This window comes from Heloderma suspectum, chromosome 10 (genome assembly GCF_057233095.1).
Source record: "Heloderma suspectum isolate Gila_16-S chromosome 10, 16-S_ref, whole genome shotgun sequence".
Classification (NCBI taxonomy): Eukaryota; Metazoa; Chordata; class Lepidosauria; order Squamata; family Helodermatidae; genus Heloderma; species Heloderma suspectum.
The window spans coordinates 40,695,861-40,709,167 of NC_139467.1; the positions used below are offsets into that span (position 1 = coordinate 40,695,861).

The window sequence follows — 13,307 nt, forward strand, 5'->3', positions numbered from 1 at the left end:
AATGGATGGCATTAGGTTCTAGGCATACTAGAATGGAAAGGGTTCCTCCCACAGTTACAGCTGTTAGAGACATGTGGCGTGTAATGTCACATTATCTTGATCCATTTTTTCATGCTAAATTGACGCTATGGGGAAAACCACATTTAAAAATTGGTAAGGAAATGTTTTTGTGGCAGACATGGACGGATAAGGCGATTTTTACCTTGGATCAACTGGTGGGTGCTGATTATTATTATTTATTTATTATTTATTGAATTTATATTCCACCTTTTTTCCTCCAAGGAACCCAAGGCGGCGTACATCCTCCTTCTCTCCATGTTAACCTCACGACAAAAACCCTGTGAGGTAGGTTGGGCTAAGAGTCTGTGATGGGCCCAAAGTCACCCAGTGAGCTTCCATGGCCGAGTGGGGACTAGAACCCGGATCTCCCAGCTCCCAGTCCAACACTCTCACCACTATGCCACACTGGCTCACTGTCTTATGAGTTTTGTCATTCTCTATTTTGCATGCTAAATATGATTTGCCAGCTACGAATGAATAGCAATACTTGCAATTGCAACATTTGTTAGTATCTAGGTTTGACCTTGCTACTTTTACAGCTTCAGCTTGCTATTGAAAGCACTTATCAAGGCCAATCAGGCAAATCACCCTACGATCCATGTCTATAAATACTTATTATTGGTGAATAAATATGATATACAGGGTCTTAAGCTGGCATGAAATATCAAACAGGATTGTCCCATTTTGCCTAATCAATGGATTGCCATCTTGGCATCTGTATCTCATGTGTCCATGGCCCTCATGTTGCATCTTAATCAGCAAAAACATTCATTGTCTATTGGACGCTGCAACATCTTTTAAATAAGGGTTTGTCTAAGTTGCTAATTATTGGAGGTGTCACACAGCTAATGCTCCTTTTAAGCATATGCTTTGGCAAAGTCCAGTAGTTGTCCCTTTTTGGGAGGAGGTCATTATACGGACACATTCTGTATTGGAACACTCCTTAATATTTACTGATGTACATGCTCTTTTAATTTATGTACCAACTTCCTGGAAGTTAATGCATGGTCAGCGCAAATGGATTTTCCGAACCCTTCTGACAGCTAAAAGACTTCTATTACAACACTGGAGGGATAAATGCTCACCTCCTTTAATGCAATGGGTTGAAGACCTTACAATGCTTTCAACATTTGAATGGATGGTGTATAGACATCACCTGCAGATGGATACTTATTTGGGTATTTGGTCTGCTTTTGTGTACATTTATGTATGGTTCTTAGAAACCTGCATTTTCGTGTGTGTGTGTGTGTGTATACATTTCATATGTATTGGAATTGATATATTCAAATCTATGTAGCCACATTTTTTCTTTGTTTGTTTGTTTTTCTTTCTTTTCTTTTTTTCTTTTGTTAAACTGTTACAATAAAAAAAATTAAAAAGTGATGGGAAAAGCTCCCCTTGCTCAGTGCCTGTAGGTCACCCTAGTGTTCAAGCACAGAAGCAGGGTCAGCAAAAAAAAGACGGCAACACTACTCTCCTTCCCACCACACCCCTTTGAGCTGGAATAACTGTGTCGAGTTTTGACAGTGCATAAATTGGTGAGCTGAAGCTCTGGTTGGCTGACCGGCCAGGCTAATCAGAAGAGGGGGAAATGCCAAGCTGGAAGCCAGGGTGCAGGAGGTTAAAACTGACCAGCTGATCTTCTGGTGCTCCCTTGCTTTGTTCCAGCCTCTCAGCTGCCGCCCTGGGCCTCCGAGAGCTGCACTTACCAGCACCCAATCTCAAGACCACAACCATCCCTTCCCTTGCGCTACGCCAGAGTAAACAGCAGCCCAGGAGACTTTGGGGATGCTGTTTTCTGCAAGCACATCATTTAGCAGTGCGAAATGGGCAAAGCCCTGAAAACATCATGCCATGAACTTGCTACAGCACCATTTCCCAAGATGAGTGCAGTGCCACATGCCGATACTGGGAGAAAGGAATACATAAATGAAGTAAAGGCCCCTTTCAGCCGGATCCGGAAATCGCTGGTTCGAATTTGGCCTCTGCCCTGAACTCCCCAGGTGGCCTGTCAGATAAGCCACTTTCTCTCAGTCCAACTGCATCTGGAACAAGGGGGTAATCATACTGACCTACCTTACAGGTTTGTCGTAAGGATTACAAGATAAGTTATGTAATGTGCTTTGAGCTCTCAAAAGTGTTGTGTAAGCACAAAGGATTGTTATTCTTATTAACCACACAGAAGGCTGCCAGCCACATCTCTTCATGTTTCAGCCCTTACGCAACAGAATCCTCACTCTCAAGGAGGCTGCTCAAGAGCATCTCTGCAGGAACCACTCCTCATACGGAGGCACGCTCAGCAGAAACGCAGGTGGAGAGCAGCTGGTGCTTGCTCTTAAACACCCCAAAAGGAAAACTTTTTTGTTCCTCCGCTTTTAAATTCAGACGTGCATCTCAGTTAGAAACAGAGGAAGCTGCCTCATACCACATTAGACCACCAGTCCATCAAGCCCACCCTAGTCTACTCCAGCCTTCCCCAACCTATGTTGGCTGGAGGATTTTGGGAGTTGTAGTCCAACACATCTGGCTAGGGCATTGTGGAAGCTGGCTTAGGGATTTCAGGAGTTGTAGTCCAACACATCTGAATGGGGAACTATGGGAGTTGGCTTGGGATTATGGGAGTTGTAGTCCAACGCATCTGAATGGGAGCTAATACGCTGGCTGTGGGATTATGGGAGTTGTAGTCCAATGCATCTGGCTAGGGCATTATGGGAGTTGGCTCAAGGATTATGGGAGTAGTCGTCCAACACATCTGAATGGGGATTATGTGTCCAGTACATCTGAATGGGGGATTATAGGGGTTGGCTAGGAGTTTATGGTAGTTATAGTCCAAGACATTTGAAGGGCAATAGGTTGGGGAAGGCTGGTCTACACTGACTGGCACCAGCTCTCCAGAGTCCCAGGCAGAGAAAGGTCACTTCTATCCCCTGCTACCTGATCCTTTTAACTGGAGATGCCAAGCATTGGTGCCTGGTATCCCAAGGCAGCTGCTGGGGCCACCTCTCCCAGCAGGCCCCACCAGTGGTGACACCTGTCCTGGGCCCTCTATGTTGGGCAACTGCCTCTCTCTAAGCCTCTGTTTTTGTTTCTCCCAGCTCACCAGACAGACCCTATATTGGGTGCTCTAAGGCATTGTGGAAATTAAAACGGCAGCTCTCAGCTATGCCTGGAGTGCTGCTGCTATCACCATTGCCAGCTGAGCTTGAAGTGGGGGCCATCAACATAAGAGGTGGGCCAATCAGAGGTCAGCGTGCCTCAAACTGGGAGCCCCCCCACGCTGCCAAGTATTGAACATTGCACTCAGCTATGGTCCCCTTCAGCCAACATAATTTTGGGAGACACGGTGTTCCAAGTAGAAAGCATAAGCAACCAAGGGCTATAGGCAGAGAACCAGTCCATTTCCCAGTGTCTGGTTACTTAGCTACTGAGCTTCTTGACTTGTGAGATCTGTGGCAAAAGTAACCTGAATATAATAACTGATGTTGAGTTTTGCAACCTCTTCAAACCACGAGGAGAAGTGGAGGGAGAGGAGAACAAGACCTTGTGGAGGTGAGAGCACTCGCCAAGAGTTCCTCCAGGAAGGAAGAAAAAAGGAACATATTTGAATTCTGCTCCTCTGGATTTACTCATACTCACCACTTTCCCCTGCAGCCCCGGAGGACCTACTGGGCCTCTCTCGCCCCGATCTCCCTGCGAAAGAGACAGTAAAGGGTCAAGACGTCCAGTTCTCCCTTAAGTGGGAGCTAAGCACATGTGGGTTAACGAAACCCCAACAAAATCTCAGCTCTTGAATGGAAAATCACATCTCTCCTGAAGCATAAGCTCCAGTGCTACACAGGAGAGCACCTCACCTTCCAGAGACCCCCAGAAGAGCACTGAGATGACTGGAGCAATTAAATGTGCACATTAAATCCACCATCCACCCACCCCCATTTTTAAAGTAAGATGGGAGAAATGCCACACACACACACACCCAGGAACACCATCACACTATCGCTGCTTTCCGAGGGAATGTGTTTTTAAGGACTTACTTTCACACCAGCGACCCCTTGTGGCCCCGTGTCTCCTTGAGGTCCAGGCTCACCCTAAAGGGAGGTGTCCCCCCCACAAAAAAATTAGGAGAACTTGATTTAAAAGACAGAGTCCTTTGCTTTGTTAGACTGTTGCAGGGAAAGCAAAGATCCCTGTGCCTTGGGAAGAAATTAACACATTGATAACAAGAAATTAATTAAATATTATTAACTGTGTGCATCCTTAATGTGCCACAGTACTCTCTGTGAGTCTTGGTCGTAGGATTTCATAGGATGGTGCTGCCCCCAGCTGTCCAAAACAGAAATGTGCAAGCTTCAAAAGCAGGCCGTTATTTTGCATTCACATGCAATGATCTGTTCTCAAGCCCTGGGCTCTGCCTCTGGGCACTGGAGATCAAGTTTTAAGGCGCAATCCTATGTATGTTTAGATGGGGAAAAGGCCATGGCTGGGAGTTGTAGGCCTTTTTTCCATCAAAACATGCATAAGATTGCACCATTAATTGATTGATTTCCAATATTTCTGTGTTTATAGAAAGGCGGGTTGTAATCAAGGCAGCTGACCGAACCAACCAACAAGGAATAAGCAATAAAAGGACAGCAAAAGAAATACCAATAAAAACCACCCTCCCCCAAAAAATCCTCTGCCAGATGAGTCATACAAACAAGCTAGCCATGCCACAAGCTCTTTAAAAAACACACGCACACAAACTCCCCCTTTTAGTACTTGGTGGTGTAATTTAGGGGGCCACACAAAACATGACACTAAATGTATGTCTGCATTCAAGGTGCACATTTTTTAAAAGGGAAAATTGCTGCCATTGCCGGTGGGGTGAGGGCAGCAGGATACAAATCACAGGGGTTGACAAAGCGGAGTTTAGTCCAGTCCCCACTGCCAATAGCGGGGGGACGGAGATTTTTGCTGGGAGGTTATGCTCAAAATCCTACATGCTAGGCTTCAGCAGTATGCGAACCGAGAACTACCGGAACTACAAGCTGGGTTTCGAAGAGGCAGAGGAACTAGAGATCAAATCGCCAATGTTCGCTGGATCATGGAGAAAGCAAGAGAATTCCAGAAAAACGTCTATTTCTGCTTCATTGACTACGCTAAAGCCTTTGATTGTGTGGATCACAACAAACTCTGGCAAATTCTTAAAGTGATGGGAGTACCAGACCACCTTACCTGTCTCCTGAGAAACCTGTACGAGGGTCAAGAAGCAACAGTAAGAACCAGACATGGAACAACTGAGTGGTTCAAAATTGGGAAAAGAGTACGACAAGGCTGCATATTGTCACCCTGCTTATTTAACTTATATGCAGAGTACATCATGAGAAACGCCGGGTTGGATGAATCACAGGTCGGAATTAAGATTGCTGGGAGAATTATCAACAACCTCCGATATGCAGACGATACCACCCTAATGGCAGAAAGCGAAGAGGATCTCAAGAGCCTCTTGTTGAGAGTGAAAGAGGAGAGTGCAAAAGCTGGTTTGAAACTCAACATTAAAAAAACTAAGATCATGGCATCTGGCCCCATCACTTCCTGGCATATAGAAGGGGAAGAAATGGAAGCAGTGACAGGTTTTACTTTCTTGGGCTCCAAGATCACCGCAGACGGTGACTGTAGCCATGAAATTAAAAGACGCTTGCTCCTTGGGAGGAAAGCTATGGCAAACCGAGACAGCAAAGTAAGAAGCAGAGACATCACCTTGCCGACAAAGGTCCGTCTAATCAAAGCTATGGTTTTCCCAGTAGTAATGTATGGCTGCGAGAGCTGGACTATAAGGAAGGCTGAGCGCCGAAGAACTGATGCTTTCGAACTGTGGTGCTGGAGAAGACTCTTACGAGTCCCCTGGACTGCAAAGAGGTCAAATCAGTCAATCCTAGAGGAAATCAACCCTGAGTGCTCATTGGAAGGACAGATACTGAAGCTGAAGCTCCAATATTTTGGCCACCTAATGCGAAGAGAAAACTCTCTGGAAAAGACCCTGATGCTGGGAAAGACTGAAGGCAAAAGAAGAAGGGGACGACAGAGGATGAGATGGCTAGATAGCATCACCGATGCAATGAATATGAACTTGAGCACACTCCGGGAGAGAGCGCAGGTCAGGAAGGCCTGGCGTGCTATGGTCCATGGGGTCACGAAGAGTCGGACACGACTGAACGACTGAACAACAACAACAAGCAGAGCAGGTGGGGGAGGGGTAAACTTCCCCTCTCTTCCCGCCATGGTTCTGACCCTGCTTGGGTCCTGCTTCCCTGACTAACTGAGTTTTATGAAATATTAAATGCTGTAATGCATTTAGCACCATGTCTATTTTTAGCCCTAAAGCAGCCCTCTGCAGACTGGTGCCCTCCAGACTGCATGCCCTATCATCCCCAGCATATCAGCTGGTGGTGATGGGACTTGTAGTCCAACACAGAGAGCTTCGCCTATTGGGCGGTATAGAAATGAAATGAAATGAATAAACAAATAAATAAATAAAACACATCTGGGGGGTCCCCAAGTTGGGGAAGACTGGCCTAAAGGGAAAGCTTCATTGTCCTCCAGTGGTCCATTAGCTCCAAGGAGTTATATGGCTTTTCAAATGGCATTAGACCATTTTACAGAGGACAGGTCTATTGAGGGGTATTAGCCAGTGGAGGCTGGTGGCTCCGATTTCAGTGGGGCTATAATTCCACTCGGGGTTTCAGTCAGAATCAGCCAGAACTGTAAGGGAGCTATCCAAGGTGCTCAACCTATTTTGGGGATATGGTTCAGCACCTTGGGTAGCTCCTTTAGAGTTCTGGCTGGTTCTGACTGAAACCCAGAATAGATGCACAGCCTCACTGAAATCAGAGCCACCAGCCTTCACTGGTATTAGCTATGGTGACTCAATGGAACCTCCATGTTCAGAGGTGGTATTCCTCTGTATGCCAGATGGTGGGAGAAGCAGTGAGGCAGGCTGGGTGCCTTCATGCCCTGCATGTCAGATTCCCCAAAGCATCAGCTTGGGCAATGTCAGAAACAGTATACTAGGTTAGAATAGATGGCCAGCCCCTTGGTCTAATCCAACCAGGATATTTTATGTTATGTTTTTAAGGGCCAAACTATTAATTGTGTGAATGCAGTTAACATGTACATTTTAAAAATGCAAACAGCAGCCATTTGAGGGGGGGTGGTGAACAGATTCAGGACCATGCGGGGGCAGGGAGGGGAAGTTTTACTCCTTCCCCTTGCTGTGGTTCTAATGAAAATCACCCCCAAAACTGTTATTTGCATCAGGAGGGAAGCCTCTGGCTTGGGCATGGGGCAATTTCAGTCGGGTACACAGCAGGAGGGAAAAGGTTAATCCCCCCCCCAATCCTGTTCTTAGCTCCCTGTGGTTGCTATTTACATATTTTGCTTAAGTTCCAGACCCTGGCCTGCAAAACAGGATTCTGGTTTATGTCCTCGTTCGTATTGTCCTTTGCATCCCGGTCCTATGCATGTTTACTTCAAGCCTGTCCTACTGGGTTTACTGGAGCTAATTCACAGCCTTAGATGGTCCCCCACTTTGAGATGCCAGACACAGAGTGCCAGACACACAGCTGTCATTCTACAGATGCATTCTTAGTAGTGGCAGCAATGTTAGTTTAATAAAGGGTGCCTCTGAGCATGTGCAGAGTGCAACCTCATCAGTCACTATGGAGAAACTGCAGCCTGCAAAAAAGAAAATGAGGTCTGTGAACAGGAGTAAAGAAGCAAATGCATTCTGCTTCACCTTCACTATGAGGTGATAAGAACCGCTTAGGGATTTTGTTATATTAAGCAGTATATAAAGGTAAAGGTGTCCCCAACCAGTCGTGTCCGACTCTAGGGTGTGGTGTTCATCTCCATTTCTAAGCCGAAGAGCCAGCACTGTCCGAAGACGCTTCCGTGGTCATGTGGCCGGCATGACTGAACACCGAGGTGCACGGAACGCTGTTACCTTTCCCGCTGAAGCGGTACCTATTTATCTACTTGCAATTTCTTGCTTTCAAACTGCTAGGTTTGCAGGAGCTGGGACCGAAGACGGGAGCTCACTCCGTCACGTGGCACTCAGGTCTCGAACTGCTGTCCTGCCGACCTTCCGGTCTGCAGTTCAGCATCTTAACCACTGAGCCACCGCGGTCCCCAAAGCAGTATATAAATATTACTAATAAATAGATAAAGTCAGAGTAAGCAAAAAAGGGGAGGAAAAAGCAAAAGCCCAGTGGAGAGACAACAAGACCAAGGGAGTCCCAAATATCCTGTAGTGCCCCTGCTGTTTAAAGTACACCGCCATGAGATCTTCATGATATAGGGCAGGATAAAAATGTAATAAATAAATATAGGAAGAAGCAAAAATGGAAGAGGGAGATCCCCTTTTACTTACAATTTTCCCAGGCGACCCAGACGAACCTGGTAATCCACGTCCCCCCGGTTCACCCTGTTAAGACATCAAGTGACCAACATTTAAAGCCTTTAACAGCTCCCCAATTCTTCAGAAGTGGCTATGAAGGTCTGTGAGTGCCTTATATGTGGCTTATAGGCAAAGAGAAGCAGACAAAGATGACAACAGCAGCAGCAGACAAAGTACCTTTTGTCCTGGGCCTCCTTTTGTTCCAGGTGTGCCTGGCAAGCCCTATGGAAAAACAAGAAAAACCCAAATCATTTGTTGTGGGCCCCATATGATCATTTCTGGTGTGGTCTGGTCTGGTCTGGTCTGGTCTGGTCTGGGAAGAGGTACTTCTAGGCACAGACCCGGAGATAAATTCCCTCCAAGAGAAGTTGGATGATGCATTACCACAAATTGTTGGTGGTCGGGATATTCAGCTCCATACGCCATCCGTCATTATTACGTTTTTATAAGCAGGCCTCTGCCGGCACATGGTAAGCGGAGCAGTAAGGATTTTTTAGACAGCAATCCTATGCACACTTACTAGGGAGTAAGTCCCAGTGAAATCAGTGGGGACTTATTTCTGAATAAACATACATAGGATTGTAGCGTTAATCTCAAAAAATATTAAAATCATACATTACTACACAAAAAACAAATGCCTCTCTAAGTGAGGACACTTACAATGATTGTTCAAATAGTTAACAAAAGGAGCCCGTCTCCGCAATTACTGACAATTCCCATTTCTACTGGCAGATGTATTAATCCAGTTAATTTGTCCATTTCAGCTACAGCAAAAGCTTTCCTGAACCAGTCCATAATACATAATTTTCCATTACATTTCCAATTTTCTGCAATCACAATTCTCACAGCTACCAACACATTTTCAGCAAGAGCCTTACGATTACGTATACAGGAAGGGGGTTTTGTGTGTGTGGGGCGGGGGGGATTGGTCTGCTTGTTTAGAACAAAACGTAGCAGTGGCTGTTTTCTACTGATGGATAGTGTGACCCCGCTGATTCGAAACCAGGAAAGTTGCAAACCTGCCTTCAAGCAGTATAAAATGGGATGTCAATTGTGCGAATTTTAGTTGAAGCGCAGAAGTGTTTTGTACAATGCATGCTTTTCATACGTTGGGTGCTTTCACATGAGGCTTTCAAAACACCATCACCCTGCCTCGTTCATTTTACCAAGCGGGCAGGTGTGTCCAGACACCATCATCTTCCACTTGTAACCCTCCCGAGGTTTTCCCACCACGTCCTGTTTTTTTTCTTACCACAGAAAATCTGTTCAAGAAAAGATGACAGATTAGCTGCATAATGCCTTCTGGCTGCTAGAGCTAGGACCCCTTCATCTGAAAGTACCCATATACGTCTTTGTCCTTCTTTTTTATTTAATTATATTTATTTTTATATCTTTTTATTTGTATATATCTTTTTAAATCACAGGGGGAGTGGACAGGCAAATGGGTCACACATGGAGAAGGGAAGTGGGAGTTGTTTGTTTATACAATCATATACATACATACATACATATACTAGAGCAACTCCCGTGTCACCATGGGGGCTAGTAGTCTGAGAATGATTGGATAAAGATATGTTTGCCCAGTTCCCTTGTGACTGGAACAACTTTACACATTTAAAATAAATGTACTACAAATAAACGCGGCAAACATGAAAACAAAAAAAGTTCTTTTTAAAAAGATTGTTTACCATTTCTTGAAGTTTGAGGTCGAAAACACATGAAGTAAGCTTTTTCTTCTCTTCTCCCTCTGGCATCCTTTCAGGTCTTTCTCCTCAGCTTCTCTTCCTTCTGCTCTAACTATCACCAAGTGACTTTTCTTCAGCCCCTTTCCCAACATTCTATGGCTGTCCTTTCACTGGCCCAGCACCTTAAAACCTCACAGAAGAATTATTGCACATGCATACACACACTGAGTCACATGTTACATTATATGCACAGTGTGGGGCATATGCATTAACCTCCCCTTTCCCTCATCCGTCTCCTTTCTCCCTTCCTGAGCTGCCCAAAGCTCGAGCTCTGAACTTTTTCAAAGTTTCAAAATGTTCTGCATGTCTACACTGCTCAAGCTTCAGTTTAAAAAAAAAATTAGCAAAATCGGTCTGGTAGATCTCTAGTAATAAGCCTAACACTACCGTATTCTTATAAAAGGTTTCAATAAAACGTTAATAATAACAATGATGGAATAACACTTACAGCTAATCCTCGGTGGCCTGGTGGCCCTGGAAGTCCTGGTTTTCCTGCACTTCCCTACAAGGCAAAGTAAGAAATGCTGTGTCTATAACGAGCAAAGAGTGAAAGAAATGTAGCAGTCAGCCAGATGGGACCCTGTTGCAAGACTGATTTTTTCCCATTAAAACAAAGCCCCTAGAGGGTTGTCACTGCTAAGAATTCAACTAACATCTCTTGGCTTACAAGAGAGAGCACCGTCTTATCACCTATGCAAGGAGGAGACTCATGGGATGGGATCTCTCTGGGGTCTAGCACCAACCAGTGGAGGCTGGTGGATCCCATTTCGGTAGGGCTATGATTCCATTCAGGTTTCAGTCAGAACCAGCCAGAACTCTGAAGGAGCTATCTGAGGTGCTGAACCCTATCCCCAAAATGGGTTCAGCACCTTGGATAGCTCTTTCAGAGTTCTGGCTGGCTCTGACTGAAACCCAGAATGGAATCACAGCCCCACCCAAATCGGAGCCACCAGCCTCCACTGGCTCCAACCAAAGTGCATGCCAAGATCTCTTCAATGCCTACAGCCTATGAATTCGCTAGGTAACACAATGGTTAAGTGACTGAGCTATGAACCAGGAGGTCCCCAGTTCGAACCTCGCCTCTGCCATGAAAACACTAAGTGGCTTTAGCCAAGCCACTCTCTCCGAACCTCAGTCCCCCCATCTGCGATATTGGGAATATGAATACTTACTGTGACTAACCTTACAGGGTTGTTGTAAAGGATTACAACCAGATAATGCATGTGAAGCACTTGGAAGACTTGGAAGTGCTATAGCAGAAAAAAGACGGAATCCCACAGCCCTCCGGTGACCTAGCAGACAATGGCCAGCAGAGCAGGGAGCCCACGGTCATTGTGGGTTTTGCCTAGCAACCACAAGGGAACAAAGCTCAGCAAAGTCCATGTGGCCTAGAACTACCAAAAGGGCACCACAGATTCCGTGTTGCCTAGCAACCACCACAACTGGAGGGGCCATGTATCAGACGTTTTCTGATACATTATATGCTTCCACCCCCCACCCCAGTATTCTACCTGGGGTGAGATTGGGGCAGGCCTCAGGTGGGGGCAGCACCAGAAAAAAATGGGGGGGGGAGTGTCATAGAAGAGGTGAAGTGCACGGGGCATGGGTGAGCTTTGTTCCACACACTAGAGTTCTGAAAGAAAGTGGGGAGGAAATTGGGAAGGATCAAGCTTCCTTCCCACACACCCCATCGCCATCTGTGTCCTCTGATTAGAATTTATTTCTTTATTAAAGTTAAGGGCACAATCCTATGCATCTTTAGACAGAAAAAGGTCCTATAATTCCAAACATTGCCGCCTGCATAGGATTGCATGCTAAATTTATTAAACGCCTCATAAAATACATTTCTCTAGGCATTTTACTTAAACATAATAATCTGAATAAGATTACAATAGAATCAACAACATGAATAATTAGGCAGCAAAGTATCAGTTACTTTAATTTATTATTAATTTTTCACCACAGGGAGGGAGGGAGGGAGGGAGGGGAGGACAGCTGGATTTTCCAAACTGCCGGGGGCCAGCCACACACTGGAGAGAACGAAGAAGTATCAGTTCCACTTCGTACTTTCCTGAGGACTTTTTCTTACCTTCACCCCAGGAATGCCAGGGGTACCATCTTTACCATCAATCCCAGGAAGACCCTACAAGAAAAAGGTTGGGGAGAGAGATAACATTACTATAATGGCCATGTTTCACTCAGTTTGTATGCTGATCTACCCAGAGTAGGAAATAAAGCAAGCTTCCCCTTCCCTCCCCCCGTTTCTCTCCAGATCCCATTGAGCGTCAAGATGGAGGTTGGGAAAAGGCTATACTTACATGTGCCCCCTTGGGCCCTATTCCTCCCTGAGGGCCCCTATAACCACGAGCACCCTAAAAAGTAATGAAGAAAAGTTCCACTGTTAGTATACCAATAAATATGAGAACCACAAAAGCCTGGGCAGAAAGCATCTTTCAGGACAGATAATGCAGGAAAGCATCTTTCAGGAGGGAGATTCAGGACAGATCAAAGTACTTCTTCACACAGCGCATAATTAAACAATGGAATTCGCTGTCAGGTTTCCCAATCTTCTTCCCCCAGTGCACACGCTCAGGCAATCTGACACCAGACACCCAAATCAGTGAGATTTCTTTCTTGCAGGGAATGCCATGGCAAGAGCTTAATGGTTACACTCTTCAAAAATCATATACCTGATGGTCAGTAGCTATAGGCTCAATGTAATTCTAGAACAGTGCAAAGCTAAACATTACTACCATGACTGAGATCCTCATCAATGTGGTTTCTCCATCGCCATCTCCACGTTCTGAACACAAGGGAAGGGACTCTGGATTCCTGGGTGCCTAACCCAAACAATCCTTTCACGGGGTTCCAACCCCGGACATGGAAAGGGAATGATTCCTGGAGTGAACCCATCAGGCAATCAAGGGATAACTTCTTGAAAGGCCTAAACAACTCATACCTGTAGAGAGCCCAACTTTGAATATTTTCTTGGTAACTCCAGGCTACATGGTCAAGGCCCATCAAGATCAAGGGAGGGGCATACCCACACATGCAAGGAGTTCCAGGCCACC

At 45.5% G+C, this 13,307-nt stretch overlaps 1 protein-coding gene across 1 annotated transcript in view; it reads right to left on the reverse strand.

The window, feature by feature from the left end:
* Positions 1-13,307, reverse strand: part of COL9A2 (collagen type IX alpha 2 chain) — a 106,660-nt gene that overhangs the window by 19,130 nt on the left and 74,223 nt on the right. Inside the window, exons 18-24 of the mRNA XM_084816360.1 lie at positions 12,555-12,608; positions 12,326-12,379; positions 10,685-10,738; positions 8,669-8,713; positions 8,465-8,518; positions 4,092-4,145; positions 3,697-3,750 (exon numbers count right to left, since the gene is read on the reverse strand). Of these exons, the coding sequence (XP_084672486.1) occupies positions 3,697-3,750; positions 4,092-4,145; positions 8,465-8,518; positions 8,669-8,713; positions 10,685-10,738; positions 12,326-12,379; positions 12,555-12,608 (369 nt within the window). The remainder of the gene's footprint in view (positions 1-3,696; positions 3,751-4,091; positions 4,146-8,464; positions 8,519-8,668; positions 8,714-10,684; positions 10,739-12,325; positions 12,380-12,554; positions 12,609-13,307) is intronic.